The 16,767-nt window shown below is 33.5% G+C and overlaps 2 protein-coding genes across 2 annotated transcripts; one reads left to right on the top strand and one right to left on the bottom strand.

Annotated features, from left to right (window-relative positions):
- Positions 1 to 1,834: 1,834 nt before the first annotated feature.
- On the bottom strand, positions 1,835 to 5,860 carry LOC134718544 (uncharacterized). The gene is made up of 2 exons (XM_063581145.1): positions 4,761 to 5,860; positions 1,835 to 2,834 (listed from the first exon to the last, which is right to left on the bottom strand). Exon 1 carries the CDS (start codon positions 5,787 to 5,789, stop codon positions 4,770 to 4,772), a length of 1,020 nt encoding a protein of 339 aa, XP_063437215.1. The 5' UTR covers positions 5,790 to 5,860; the 3' UTR covers positions 1,835 to 2,834; positions 4,761 to 4,769.
- Positions 5,861 to 14,340: 8,480 nt separating this feature from the next.
- LOC134718545 (neutral protease-like) lies at positions 14,341 to 16,232 on the top strand. Its single transcript, XM_063581146.1, has one exon. The coding sequence runs from the start codon at positions 14,371 to 14,373 to the stop codon at positions 16,132 to 16,134; it is 1,764 nt and encodes a 587-aa protein (XP_063437216.1). The 5' UTR covers positions 14,341 to 14,370; the 3' UTR covers positions 16,135 to 16,232.
- Positions 16,233 to 16,767: the final 535 nt, after the last annotated feature.

The following is a 16,767-nucleotide window of genomic DNA, read 5'->3' on the forward strand; positions in this document are numbered from 1 at the left end:
AAAAGCAAATCTTACTTACATGTATATAAAACGTTGCTTCAAGTTGTGAGGGGTAACACGGTGTTTTTATTTCTAATATCCCAACATTTTTCCCTTTATTTGAATTCCGCTTGTTCAACCCCGTATATCACACATCCCAAATGGATTGTATCTAAGCCCCCTCCCCCTGCTATCTCATATTAAAAAAAGTGTCATCCCCCTCTATTGTGTGTATATATTCCAATAGCGATATATGTATGTACCACGTCTTTTGTCAGGCATTACAAGGAGCATGTTTAAATATAGGATCTTTGTTTTACAACCGACATGCCCTATGTATTATTTAAACTCCATATGTACTCTTTGAAAGTAATTTGTTTTACCCAGCAGGCTTCATAAAAATAACCATGGAAGAATCAAATATAGACCTTGATTATTATTTTATGATAATGATGAAATTCAAGGTCATCATTTGACAAATGCAAACGTTCGTTTTAAGTAAACATAACTTCAGAAAACAACTTTTTTTTTTAAAGCGGCATTACATGTTGCAATAATAAATAGTCAAATAAAACAATTTAACATGCAAAATAAATCCTGTATTTTCACTGCTTTGATATCTTATGTCCTGTATGTATATTCAATCGTCAATTTAATGAAAAGAATAACTTATCTGAAAATTGAAAAATCGAAACTGCACGACAAAACAACATTGTTTTAACAAAATGCTAAATGTGCTACGTGTATTTACAAAATAATTTGTTTTCAGTCACAGGTCTTATATTTTTTTACTATTTCTTTAAATATTTTGAAAACTATGTTTGGAGCATAGTTGGAAAATTGACAAAATCAGAGAAAAAATATAATAAGAAAAACTGCTGAATTGCAAAACTAAATATTAAACATAAAAACTACATGTATCTAACATTTTAGTTAACCTTAACTAAAGTTGAACCACTCACCTTGGTTGTTTGGAGATACAGTAATGTCAGATAACTTTGTTTATCTTTTTATATCATAGGCTATAGGTGGTGAATCCCGAGGTATTCCACGTGGTTCAAAAATTCGATTACTAGTAGTTAATATTGTCATAGATTATGGACAATGTTATGTAATGTTTAAACAATGGTTTGAGTAGATGATAATTTGAACTGTACTATCAGAAAGGCTATATAAAACTGAAGTCTGTGCTGGCATTCAAAGGTGGTGTTTAATAAATCAAATGCAAATACGCATACAAAATATAAATATGCAAACACGCATAAAGAAACAATGTTATTTCACCAATTGTCATATAAAAAATGAACACCACAATTACCTATAAAGGTAAAATAATTTTAAATTTATACAACAAAAAAATAATACAAAAAAAAATATTGCAAACAACATTTCACTAAAGTTGCAAGCTAAATCATGTCGAGAAAAAAAATTTCAACATAATGCATATGAAATAAGACAATAATTCTGATAGGGTGGGCGGGAGGGATAAAAACGTGGTTTCAAATTGGATCGATAATTGATGTGCTAAACATATCTCTTTTAGGAAAGAGCTATATTGGTGAATCTAAAACATGGAGTACGCCCCGACAAATTAAACAAAATGACTAGCCATTTTTAACCAATTTGAACTGTACTATCAGAAAGGCTATATAAAACTGAAGTCTGTGCTGGCATTCAAAGGTGGTGTTTAATAAATCAAATGCAAATACGCATACAAAATATAAATATGCAAACACGCATAAAGAAACAATGTTATTTCACCAATTGTCATATAAAAAATGAACACCACAATTACCAAGGCAACGCAATGCCAAGCACAGAAATCAGAGGGAAGGACAAAATAATTATCATGGATGTTTATCAGTTGGAAAGTTTGCAAAAAAGTCCCATCTTGCTTGAAATGTAATAAAGTTTGTCAGTAGAGTGTTTGATGTAGCCCTTGTAGCAAGAGGAAGTCCAATTGCCTATTGTACAAATTTCTGAGTCTGAGCATCCAGCAGCTGATGCACAAGTTGCACCGCCTCTACGCAAGCTGTGAAACGAGTATTGTGAAGTGTCTATTCCACAACGCACTAAGAGTTTGTGAAGAATTTTGTCTATGTCTGACTTTGAAAAGGCACAAATCTTTCCCTTACTATCACTAAGACCAAAAGCGGGTTCTCCTGGTAGTGCAGGCAACATTGTTACCATTCTAGAATAAGCCAGTACCGGGCATAGAGTACAATCCTCGACTCTTTTAAGAGGAATCTGGTGAATATTTTTATGTTTTTGACTAGTTTTTGACCACTGTATATCGATAATTAATCCTTCCTCAGTAATTTGAATATCACCTCTGGTTAACTGCTCCTTAGGGTTAAACGTTGTCCTTGAATTGTTAGCGAATTGTGATTTTCTAAGCATAGCATAAAAGCTTATCATAATAACAGCCCACATCACAGCATCCTGTACACTTGTCATATCTAGGACTTCAAACATGCGGTTCAAATGATATGGTTCAAATGGTAATTTTATATTTGGAATATTAGTATTAAGCTTGTCAATACCTGACAAGGTTAGCCTGAGCGACGGTGAATTAAACTCCTCAGTATCAAAATTTAACAGAATGGCCCACGTTTTAACACCTGATAAGTAATTTCTAACGGATCCACTATTCTTAAAGTTATCTGACAAAAAACACACATATCCGCAGAGTGTCTCTTGATCAACAGGAAATGCTGATCTACAAAATTTTTCACAAAACAAAAGGTATGTATTTAGCTGAGTCCTCAAATTTTTAAAAGTTCCCGGTCTGAAGGCTGCTTTTAAAACTGTTCTTGCTTTCCGACGAAGTGATAGCCATTCGTCTGATCTGGTTTCTGAAATTAAATTGAAAAGTCTAACTTAAATAATTTGTCCAGCACTTCAATATCTAACATACAATTGTCATCTAAAGCAGTTGACAGTTTTGCATAAGGGTTTTCAATTGATGTCCAACGCGACAAAATATCTGCTGCTCGATTGTTTATTCCTTGAATATGTATCGCTTTGATTTGAATGTTATATTGCGCACAAATTAACCAAATGTTTCTTGCTATGCTAAGCATGATTTTATCACGACATCTACCTGTATTAAGTAGACTGACTGAAGATGAATTGTCACATTGCAACACAATACGTTTATTTTGCAGTTTTTTACCCCACACTTTAAAACTGATCAGGACAGCCAAAAGTTCATAAACACTAATATGGTGGCCTGACCAAGATGTATGTATATCACTATGAAAGTACTCAGTGATGCCACTATTATAAAAAATACCACCTATTCCTGATAAAGACGCATCAGTTTGTATTAATTGGTCCGGTGTGGTCCAGATATGCTCTGGAATTGTGGTTTTTCCATTGAACCTTGTCATGAATTTTAAAAACCATTTCAAGTCTTTTTTGGCTTCGCCATTCAAATTAATATGATGACCTTTGCGTGATACAGTTCTGAGTAGAGCAAGCAAGCGTGCAATGAATAACCTTGCAGATCTAATACAATCAGCTATGTAGGACAACTTTCCAATAATTGATTCAAGCTTTTTTCTTGTGATAGTTTTCTTAGTCAATAATTTCTCAATAACTCCTTTTATTTCACATAATTTGTCCATGGGAATAGAAATTGTCATATTTACAGTGTCAAATTGTTTTCCAAGAAATACCATATTTGTGTTGGGTGCACAACATTTTTGCTCTGCAACTTTAAAACCAAGATCATCAATTAAATTTTTGAGAATGTGAAAACCATTCCCCGCAAATTCTGTCGTTTCAGCTGAACCTATATCATCAATATAGTTAACACCATTGTAACCCATGTTTCTGTACATGTACATTATAGCATTTGTGGTCCTTTGTGCTGCCATAGCCCCTGTACGCAAACCGAAGGGAATTTTAGTGTCAAAGTATAACTGGTCATTCCAGACTAGTCCTAATAAATGATAATCATAGGGATCAACCGGTAACCAACGGTAACATCTCTTTATGTCCACTTTGTACAATAGACAGTTGGGACCCTTTTCGTTTATAAGCTGTACTAAGTGATCAGTGGCAGGGTAGTGTAATGTGAATGGGTCACCCATGTAAGTATGTTTTGGTATGCCATCATTGACTGAAGTACCTATGGGAAAGGACAAGTCCATGATAGTTCTTCTCTCTATTGTATCTTTTTTGGGAACAGAAGACAAAGGTGAGGTAGCTAAAGGAACTTGAAAAGGGTTGACCTTAAAAGGGCCAACTAAAGCATTATATGATAATTCTTTGTTTATGTATTCGTCTATGTGCTCACTAAAAAACAATGCTGACTTGTGATTTCTAACAATAGTCTCTGGAAATTCATGTTTGCTATAGCCAACAGGCCAACCAAATTCTAAAAAATCAACAATTTTATAGTCATGATAACCATCTAACAATTTTCTCCATATAGGAATGTTCATTGTTGAAGGAACATGTATTTGTGATCCAATATAATTTGGAACCCCTGATTTAAAAACAATATCATGAAGAACAACAGGATTTTGACACACCTGATTAATATCATCATTAACATTATTATCTACCAGTGTAAAGTCATTTACAATTTTTCTACATGTACGATCTACACAAGTACCAATAACAGTACTTTTAAAAAATTTATCTACATTTGATCTGCTTTGAAATTTTGAAGGCATAATAAATGGTTTTGATTTTACATTGATTTCATTATGTGTGTAAGAATTGTCAGTTTGTGTTGATACATCAATAGTTATAGCTGAATTACCACATACTTTTCCTAGTCATCTGTGTGCAGGAAAGTCATGTTGCCAATTTTGGACATAGTCTGAACCTCGACCTCGACCTGCATTACCCTGGAACTGTTTTTGACTTTGACAGTCTTTAGCAGCATGATTCATTATAGTTTTTCGTTTAATCCAGCATGAACTACAGAAATGTTCCTCCAATAAACCCAGAGTATTTTTGTGTAATTCTTTTTTGTTGCATGAACCTTTGTTGTAAGCTGAACAATAAAACCTAGGGTGAGACTGATGCAAGCGACGTGCTTTGCAAAATTCAAAATTGTCATTCCATGAAGCACGACCAGTTTCTATTTCTCGTAGTACATCTTTGTGAAATGCAAGCACATCAGACCATATAAATTGTTCACTATAAAACATAAGCTGTGTCAGATGTTCAGCACGTTTGTCTCTATATTCTGCGGGTTCAATATTATGTATAATGTAATTTTCTCCTCTGACAAGAGCAGGCATACTTAAGGACATGAATTCGATATCGTCACTCCCGGCAAACTCATGAGGCCATGCGATATGAAAAATTGCCTTATCACTAGATTTTCTAGATGAACCAGATTTTGAAAGGTTTTTATTCTTTTTGAGTTTGAATTTAGGATAGTTAAGTGTTTTGAATGTTTGTGTGAAATGAATCTCACCTTCTGATTCTGTATCACTATCGGAATCATCAGATATGAATAATTTGCTCACTAATCCTTTCTGTTTTTCTGTTATTTTCTGTTTCAAGTCTTCGTCTTTTCTCAAGGATTTTAAATCAATTTTGTTAGTTTGGTCCTGTTTTTGTTTCACGTTAAAGTCCGTTTGCTTAAGTTTCTTTTTCAGAGTTTTGTTCTTTTCGACAAGTTCACGCAATTTAATTTCTTCTAAAAGTTTTTCATTCTCTTGCTCTAGAGCTGACAAAGTCTCGTCAAGGCTTTGTTTCGGGGTTTTGGGTACATTACCCGCCATGGTTTCCAGCGCGCCATTTTCACTTTTATCGGGGGTGGAAGAAAGATTTTCTACAGACATAGCATTAGCACCCTGTCCCTGATTACGTGTATCAAAAGAAAAGTCATAAGATATGTTCTTTGGACATCTGATCCCCGTTGGTCCTCTATGATCAACAACTTTGGTCCCACAAAAGCTACAAATCCTTTGGGACATAAAAACGTGGTTTCAAATTGGATCGATAATTGATGTGCTAAACATATCTCTTTTAGGAAAGAGCTATATTGGTGAATCTAAAACATGGAGTACGCCCCGACAAATTAAACAAAATGACTAGCCATTTTTAACCAATTCACTTTTTTTCGTTCGAAAATTAGAGTGTACTATATTGTACTTATTTGTTGTACTGTGGTTTTATATTTGTTTATGCCCGATTTTTTCACCAGTACCGTATACTATCTTGTCAATCCATTGTTCTGGAAGATCATATAGTCATTACATATATAAAAAAAGAAGATGTGGTATGATTGCCAATGAGACAACTATCCACAAAAGACCAAAATGAAACAAACATCAAACCATATAGGTCACCGTACGGCCTTCAACAATGAGCAAAGCCCATACCGCATAGTCAGCTATAAAAGGCCCGATAAGACAATGTAAAACAGTTCAAACAAGAGAACTAACGGCCTTCCCAGATAGCAATACTTTGTTTGGCCAACATTGGTGATTAGTTGGCACAGTTGGTAAACAGTTGGCGTTGGAAGGACAACAAGAGACCAGCGTTGGTCCAACAACATTGAGCCAACAGTTATTTTGACACTGTTGGCCCCTCGTTGGCCCAACAACTTAGCAGTTGGTGCGCACCAACTGTCATTTTTGTATGGTTGGCCAAATGTTGGCCCAACATTTTCTTACCAACTGTTATTTAAGTAGTTGGTCCAATGATATTTGACTTATGTCGTCCATTGGTTCAGTGTAAGATCTTCTGACTGAACCCACTGAACCAATTTTAAACAAACTCTATTTGAATGCTCATTCTTAGGATATATTGCATGACAATATTGAAATATAAGCCAACATTGTGCCAACAATATGCCAACGTATTAAGTACTTATCTCCCCATTTTATACCACAGATTTTTTTAATTTTTTTTAAATATTATTCCAAAGTGCAAACAAAAAGATGTGCTCTTCGTTCTCTTTATCATATATTTTCAAATCTGTGTAGTCATCTAAATGTATTTATCTTAATGTTTGAATATTTTTTTGCGCAAATAAAAAATATTTAAAACCAGCCCAAACAAATAAATTAAATTTGAATATAGTTTCATTGGAAAAATAACCTATATATTCTTCTGATGAATTGACACGAGTGGATTTCTCACTTTTCAAATGATAGGCGGTTGTATATTCTATATCAATATACAATACAGTATAGACCATAAAATACTGATTACTAAAATTATAATAAGGGAAGCTTATAAAACGTTGGCAAACTGTAGTACAACCAACAATGGCCCAACATAATTCCAAAACTAGACTACGTTGGTAGACTGTTGGCAAACAGTTAACATTGTTGGCAGATTGTTGGCAAATAGTTAACTTTGTTGGCATACTGATGTTGGCCCAACAAAGACCCAACATGTTGGGCCAACGAAGGGCCGATGAGCAAAATGACGGTGGCCCAACATAGTTTTCCAACGTTGGCCCAACAATGTTGCCAACAAAATGCCAACGTGGGCCCAACACATGTTTGCTATCTGGGTTATTTATGTAAAAAAATGAACGAAAAACAAATATGTAACACATAAACAAACGACAACCACTGAATTACAGGCTTCTGACTTGACTTGACATACATAAATAATGTGGCGGGGTGAAACATGTTAGCGGGATTTCAACCCTCCCCCTAACCTAGATCACCAGTATATATTTTTTGAGACAGATTTTTTTTATAATTTGCCAAAATGAAGATTTAACTATGCTCTTTTCAAAAATTTAATAAAAGTATGGGTCACCGTGCTATTTTTCAAGCAATGAGACGTTGAAAATTGCAAAAATTTGGTTAGTTTGTTCATGAAAAAACCGATTAGTGTGCATGAAAAAAATTCTATGAGATAGAATTTTGAAATAAATTGTGAGAAGAAAGGTTTCATAATATGTTTAAGACAATAAAAAGAAAACATGGTGTCATCGAACTTGTTTTCCTGTTACAAGTAAAAATAAAAAAATTCCCAATTAGCCCAGTATAAATTTTGTATTGAAAGAGTTATCTCCCCTTAAATGGCTTATTTGAAAAAAATAGTTTAAAACCAAAAAAAATGATATTTGTTAAAATATTTTGTATAGTACGATTAATAAACAGGTTTTCTTCAAATAGAAGAAACAGTTTATCTATTGAATTGCAACTCCGTCTCTAAATTTGCAGATTTAGGCAAATAACTAGACCGATTTTGTACTGTGATTGTACAATTCAAGATGGCGGTATACCATTAATCTACGACATAAGAACGAACTATAAAAATCAGTTGAAAAAGCCTTAACTCATCAGATAGACAAAAAATATGTATTTAATCTGTCCACATTCCAACATATCTTAGATATTCACCTTACATAAGCGTTTGTTTATAAACTAAGTTATGTCTTATTTTAAAGTTCCACCAGAGACAATACTGTTCTGCTTTTGTATAATGGTAAAGAGTGCTTAGATAGGGATCACTCACTTGCTCTTGATTGGTAATATAACTTAATCTGTATCTTATGCCATTATTCTCTTTTTTTTTTTCCCCCAAAGTTATTCTTTATTCTTTTTATTACAGCATAGTTTATTCTTTATTCTGGACATTTTATGTTTATAAATCTTCAACGTTTTCAGTTCTTAAAATGTATACATATTTGGCTTTCTGATAGTTGGCTTTAAGTGTTCAAGATGAAGGTAAATCCAGAAAAGCTCATTGAACACATGAAACCAATAACGAGTTGTTTTCAATATTGTTTTTGCCCAATAATCTGTGTTCTGTAAACCCCTTCCAGACCTTCGTTTATTACTGGAAAAGACTTATCGGCGGATGTCACTATAGCTAGTGGAGAAAGAACTGCTTACCTGTCCGGAGCACCTGTTTCAAACTCTTGCTCTTGATTGGTAATATAACTTAATCTGTATTTTAAAGTGTAGATTTTTGCGGATTGCAGTATGTCTCTGCACCGTTTTTCATTAATTTGATCATAGATCTTTTTAATTCCGCTTATGGCCTCCTTTATGATGCTTCAGTTTTTTGGTTTTTTTTTTTCAATTCTCACGCGACCATACCATACCATTCAATCCTATATATTTGCATGAATGAAACTCTAACTATCTTAAATTGTTAATTCTACAATAATGTAGTTATCGTTTATTATAAATGGCCTTGATCCCCTCCTATACTTTTATAATCATTCAATTTAAAAATATTTTATATTCAAAAATAACATTCAAATACTACACTGAAAAGTGTATTTGACATTTAGGAAGGGCAAAGTTATTTCTACGAGGCGAAATATACATAAATAATTTAATTTGCTCTCCCCTGATTTAGTCGGTCAATCCATTTCTGACGTACATTAGTTCTAGTTGGTATTTGGAAATAGGCTTCTCAAATAAATTAGAAAATTTACAATTAGAGGCCGCAAGAATAGTAACAGGTCTACCAATATTTACAAAAACTGAAACTTTTTATTCTGAGGTTGGCTGGGAATCTCTTTTTGAAAGAAGAAGGAGAAGAAAATTACAGATGTTTTATAACATGAACCAAAAGCATGCACCAGAATATTTATGTAATCTTGTACCTCCTTGTGTACAAAGTACAACCAACTACCCGTTGCGAAATGGTCATGATATTATTGTTCCATTTTGTAGACTTTCTCTTACTACTGAATCGTTCATTCCCTCTACCATACGTGAATGGAATAAACTTGATCCAAAAATTCGCAGTGTCGACTCTATTTCTAAATTTAAGAAAGAATTAAAAAACGATAGTCAAGTATGTAAAATTGAAACGTTTTATTTGTACGGCCCAAGGAAATTAAATATTATCTTAACGCAATTGCGATGTTCCGCTTCATCCTTAAACAATGACCTATTTAGAGCTAACATTATAAATGATCCTTCTTGTCATTGTGGGTCCAATATTGAGGATGTCTACCATTACTTCTTCGTTTGCCCAAAATACACATTATGTAGGAAAAACTTATTCGATAACCTTAACTGGCTATCTGAAAACTTTGTTTTAGATACAAAACTATTAATTTGCGGACACTTGGAACTTTCGAACGAACAAAATATTCAAATTTTCAAACATGTTCAGAATTACATAAAAAGGTCAAACAGATTTCTTATGCCTTGATAGAGCGTTATTATTGCTGACACAGGACGTCATCGTTGTCATCAATCCACAAGTCATCATCACAGAAGTATACGATTTTTCAAACTTTCTTTTTCCTTTTTTCCTTTGTCTCCTCTTTGTTCACCTATGAAAGCTAGTATTATATTGTATAAACTGTTTGTTTTATATGCATGTCCATTATATTATACTGTTATTGTAACTTTATATTGTATTATGGAGAAGACTTCATAAGTATGATTTACTTGTGTCTAATCCATTTTGCCTTAATTCAGCAAATAAAATATGTTTAAACTAATCTGTATTTTAAAGTGTAGATTTTTGCGGATTGCAGTATGTCTCTTCACCGTTTTTCATTAATTTGATCATAGATCTTTTTAATTCCGCTTATGGTCTCCTTTATGATGCTTCAGTTTTTTGGGTTTTTTTTCAATTCTCACGCGACCATACCATACCATTCAATCCTATATATTTGCATGAATGAAACTCTAACTATCTTAAATTGTTAATTCTACAATAATGTAGTTATCGTTTATTATAAATGGCCTTGATCCCCTCCTATACTTTTATAATCATTCAATTTAAAAATATTTTATATTCAAAAATAACATTCAAGTACTACACTGAAAAGTGTAGTTGACATTTAGGAAGGGCAAAGTTATTTCTACGAGGCGAAATTTACATAAATAATTTAATTTGCTCTCCCCTGATTTAGTCGGTCAATCCATTTCTGACGTACATTAGTTCTAGTTGGTATTTGGAAATAGGACTGAAGTGTGGTGTTATCTTGAAGTACCAACTTTCAGAACATTCGTGAAACAAACAATATATAATGTAACTTAAATGGCTGATATATACAAAATGTACATGGGAAAGGAATTTTTAATATGTCTTACAAGTTTAGGAAAAACCCGAAAATATGTGACCTAGGTGTTTGCAAATGTCCAATTTGATTCAAAACTATTTCGATAACATATACACGAATTCTCTATGAAATGATTTACTCAATCCATTTGTTTATATCTTCACTTACTTATTGCTAATATTACGTCACGTGTAAAAAGTATAAGTCGAACGCTGCATTTGTTCAATTTGACTTTGCTTAAATCATAGTTTGTATTAATGGACTATTTTTAAATGTTCATATATTTTACATGCACCAAACATATATGGTCTTTATAATTTACACACAGCGATGCACATTCGTACTTATATCGAGACTATATGAAAAAAGAAGTTGTGGTATGATTGACAATGAGACAACTATCCATAAAAGACCAAAATGTCACACATTAACAACTATATGTCACCGTACTGCCTTCAACAATGAACAAAGGCCATACCGCATAGCCAGCTATAAAAAGCCCCGATAAGACAATGTAAAAAAATTCTAACAAGAAAAATAACGGATCTCGAATCAATAAAACTTTGGACTCTTTTGAAACGTGTTTGTCCGCGTAGTAATATGTTTGACTTTGTTAAATTGCCGTATTTACAATCTTGAAAAGAAATATCACATTAACAAAAAGATACTAAAATCAACACTCGTTATCATTAAATGCTGAGGGTTATCAATTTGTTTGTATATGTCGTCTCAATAACTCATCTTATTCATGAAAATTGATCCCAAAGCCTTTTGAATTAAACAAATAAAGGGTTCGTATAGTTAAATATCCTTAACCAAGAAACGTACAACGTGCAAGTATCTACCCTGTAGTACACGTGCACTAACATAAAGCAAAATCCTCTTTATTAACTAAATACTTGGGACCCCCTCCTTTTCCATCGGGCACCTACCCCTCCATCGCCCCACCAATATTAAAAACAAAAACGAATCGAATACCCCTTCAAAATGAATTAGACCGTTGGTTTTCCCGTTTTAATGGTTTTACACTAGTAATTGAGAGGCCCTTTATAGCTTGTTCTTCGGTGTGAGCCAAGGCTCCGTGTTGAAGGCCGTACTTTAACCTGTAATGGTTTACTTTTTAAATTGTTACTTGGATGGAGAGTTGTCTCATTGGCACTCACACCACATCTTCCTATATCTATTCTCATAAAATCAAATATGAATAAAGACAATTCAAGTAAAAACAAACAACTAGAGAACCCTTTTTTATTAATCAAACACATCAATTTCTAAACATAACAAAAAATCTTATTAAACACTTACCTGACAACTAAAACTTAAGAATCCTCAAACAATAACGAAACCCGAAAACATTTTAAACGCATCAGTAATAAAATCCATGAAATGTTTTACAAAACACAACACTATCGAAATCAAAGAAACTTTATCCTACAGTACAAAAAAAACAAAAAAAAACAAAAAAACGAATACAAAAAAAAAATATAAAAAAATATAAAAAAAAACAAAATATAAAAATTTGTGGAATTGCTTAATAAAAACATTACAAAATAGATACATAGGAACTTTTATAAAACGTACACAGCTACTTTTGAATAGGTACTATTTCTGTACCAAAAATCTGTAATACTGGAAATCTACTTTTAATATTCAGTACTATTTTGTTACTAAAGAATTATTGTAATATTTAGGTACTTGTATTTTACAGTACTTTGGTCCCGATATCCCGAGCTTAAAAACATGAAATCCAGAGGTTCCAAGTTTAAAGAAATTTAAATCCCGACAAACCGATATTCGAAAAAAGAATTCTCGGATCCCGAAAGGATCAATTCCGAAAGGATCAATCCCGAAATCTCGAGCTTACAAACACCAGATCCCAACGTTCAGAAAAAAAGTCCTTCCCCCTCAATAAGGCCATTAACCAGGAAGTCAAATGACAAAACAATTGCCACTTCAAACCAATGTGTTGGGTAATTGACTATCCCCAATAAACGTGACCTTCACAATCCACAATAATTGACCTTTACAATTCACACAATTCTGCATATCGAATATACTTATCAGATCTAGACTTAATAATACAGAAAATTGTGGGCATTAAAAGTAATTTTATTTACTACATGTAACCTTTAACCTGGTATTTAAGTAGTATGATGAAGTCAATTTTAGTATATTTTATGGGGTGAACTGTAACGAATAGGAATGAATGTGGTATTATAGAAGCTAAGTTGACAGGAAACAAGCGATAGCGGAGAGCGTGTAGCTGGTATAAATAGAAGCTAAGTTGAAAGGGGACAAAAGAGAGTGGAAAGCGTGTAGCTGGTAAATAGGCCGTTGTTTAAACAAGACATAAAACATATATATAATGGAGAGAATATACATGTTTATCTGCGTATACCTCCTTTTGGGTAAGACTTATTTTTTTTTAATTCTTTTTGCATATAATATGACAAAAATATTATACTGTAGGACGTGGTATTATTGCCAATGAGACAATTATCAATGTATATGTTACCTCCAACAATGAGACAAGCAGATACAGTATTGCATAGTACTCTATAAAAAGCCTTGCATTTGTCCTAAGTCAGGAATCTGATGTACAGTAGTTGTCGTTTGTTTATGTAATATAATGTATATACGTGTTTCTCGTTGATCGTTTTTGTATTAGATTGTTGGTTTTCCCGTTTGAATGGTTTTACACTAGTCTAATAGTTTTGGGGCCCTTTATAGCTTGTTGTTCGGTCTGAGCCAAGGCTCCGTGTTGAAGGCCGTACATTGACCTATTATAATGGTTTACTTTTTTTAAATTGTTATTTGGATGGAGGGTTGTCCCATTGGCACTCACACCACATCTTCCTATATCTAATGATATGATACATTGTGAAACATGTGTTGGCTTCATCGGACGACTAATCCTTTTCTGAAGGATTACAGAAGTTAAAAGGACACAGACTGGCTGTTAACAGTTAAAATTCATTCAATATATCAATTAATGCCAACAACATGCATACAAAAAAAATCATTGATGTTCTTCATCTCAAAAATCACAGTGATGCCTTCAACCTAAGTATACTTCTACAACTTTGGAAGCATGACGAAATAATTTACTAATAATCCAAAGACTCTAAACAACAACAACAACAACATTTGCATGTTTACCGATCAGATTTCGTACAAGTGTCAGTAGTTTTAAAAGATTTCGTACAAGTGTCAGTAGTTTTAAAAGAAATATGAATAGCCTACATATATTATTTTCTTTATTGTACTATTTATGTTGTAGTTTTCTCTGATAGTGTTTGCTCAGTTCAGATTATTTTCTTTATTGTATTATTTATGTTGTAGTTTTCTCTGATAGTGTTTGCTCAGTTCAGTGGGTAGATGTTTCACAGCGTATTTCACAAAGACTCTCTGTTTCTATGAATCTACGAGATAGACGATCCTTACATCTGTTGTCACCACGTGATCTTGTTGGATTGAAACCGTCTGAAGAACTCGAACAGGTTGATAAAGAAGTTACTTCCGAAGGGACTATCATAGTAAAGTACCGAGAAAAATTTAACGGAATCCCTGTTTATGATGCTTACGCTTCGATTGAAACAGATAAAACTACCAACGAATATACAGGACAGGCAGACGGCAAATTACTCCACGAGATTCCGGATGATATAACGAAGAATAAAATAGTTTCTGAAAGTCAGGCATTAAAAATAGCAGTGGAAAATGCTACCCGTTTTCATAAAGAGGCTGTAGTTGATAGCGAGAAAATTCGAATATTTATTTACACTTTAGATAAAAGGGCAATGTTAGTCTACGATGTTTCCTTTCGTTTGAAAATAAACAATCATGCGTCACTTCCGGGATTTTTTATTTCAGCAGAAACAGGACAAATAATTAAACAAATACCCAAACTAAAATCCTACAATCTTAAATCAGTCGGAGGTAATATAAAGACTGGAAAACATAAATACGGAGAGGATATGCCATTTCTTCACGTTCAGAAAAACGGAAACCAGTGTTCACTCCAGAACGAGGATGTGCGTGTGTTTCATTTACATAACAAACTAGACAAGCCAGATTTACCCTTTACATTTCAATGTTCTGATGGATTTCATGATGAAGTAAACGATGCTTATTCTCCACTGAGTGATGTTTTCTACTATAGTACAAGGATATTTCAAATGTTTAGAGACTGGATACATATGCCCCCAGTAGCGAAAACACCAGTCAAAGTGTATGTACACTATGGAAAAAATGAAACTGCGCACTTTGACCCGAATAACGAAGCTGTTGAAATCGGTGACGGAATACCATTTATCCTTTATCCGTACGCCGTTATTGACGTCATAGGACATGAAATTGGTCACGCGTTTACGGATGAGCATACAAATCTGGAATACAGTGGACAATCAGGAGCCATATGTGAATCAATATCTGACATTATTGGCGAGGCAGCAGAATGGTATATAACAAAAACTACAGACTATAAGGCAGGTGACGGAACCGTAGCACACGAACAACAATGGGTTTCAAGAGATTTGTGTGACCAAGATAAAGATGGCCTTTCAATTGTTCATGTCAAAGACTTCACTGAAGATTTAAATGTTCACTATTCTAGTGGTATTTTTAACAGAGTTGCTTGTGTTTTGATGGACAATTTAGAATGGAAAGATATTTTTATATTATTTACATATGCTAGTAGATTTTTCTGGCATGAAACCTCGGATTTTATTGATGCTGGTTGTGGCCTTATGAAGGCCGCCTACGATCTTAGTTATCAATTAATTCATATCGTTCATGCTCTTTCAGATGTTGGAATAGAAATCTGTAGTGTAGAAGACCATGTCCGTATGATCAGTGAATATATGGAGATAAAAGACCTTAAAGTGAATGCAGCAAATAACGTTCTATTATTTCGGTTAAATTTCGAGAAATTACATAAATTATCTGGTACCGATGTCGAAAGGATCCAAGTAACGACGAGCTGGGGAGAAGGGGACGTTGATATGTATGTCAGTTATTATCAAACACTATCAAAGAAGGACTATGTGTATCGTTCAATTAGAAAAGGCAACACTGAAGTCCTGTATATAGACAAAAAAAACATACAATATGCATATCTTCATTTGGTTCCCAAGCATTCATCATTTTCTGGGGTTACATTAACAACAACTGCGCTCTGATGTTGGCCTTACATTGTTTGTAAACAACAAACATGCAGAATTGAAATGTGACACGATGATTTAGATAATATATGCATTTGTGCATCCGGCAATTTTGGTGTAAGTTTTGTAATTATGTGAATATAAATATAATTGTAACAACATTTTTTTAAATTTATTTCATTTCGGCCGAAGTAATTTTGTTAGTACTTATGCCTTATATTTTGTAGTCCCTAAGACATATTTTCAGGGTGTGCATTACAACTACTTATATGACCAACAAGCTGATGAAAGTAGTTGGACTATCTCCTACACATCAGATGTCATGAATGTTAGTAACTAATGTAACGATTTGGTCTTTAACAATGAGCAAAATGCAGAACGTATTGTAAGCTTTAAAGAACGGAAAAGAAGAAATGTAAAAAAAAAATCACCAGCGAACCATCGGCTTGAATTTTAACAAAACAATAAATGATACCAAAATGAAAGATATCATCCTACACGACCTAACTTACAAACTCTTGACTTTGCCCAGGCACACACAGAATGTCGTGGTTTGATATGATGTTTTAAGCGCATAACCCTACTTTTTCCTGGGATAGTTGTGTACACGTACAACATATGAACAAACTGTAAAATCAGTTGACACATCAG

This window comes from Mytilus trossulus, chromosome 5 (assembly GCF_036588685.1).
Source record: "Mytilus trossulus isolate FHL-02 chromosome 5, PNRI_Mtr1.1.1.hap1, whole genome shotgun sequence".
NCBI classification, from domain to species: domain Eukaryota; kingdom Metazoa; phylum Mollusca; class Bivalvia; order Mytilida; family Mytilidae; genus Mytilus; species Mytilus trossulus.

Bases quoted from the DNA above. Each gene is read 5' to 3' on its own strand.
- LOC134718544 (XM_063581145.1), bottom strand. From the start codon at position 5,789: ATGTCTGTAGAAAATCTTTCTTCCACCCCCGATAAAAGTGAAAATGGC.
- LOC134718545 (XM_063581146.1), top strand. From the start codon at position 14,371: ATGAATCTACGAGATAGACGATCCTTACATCTGTTGTCACCACGTGAT.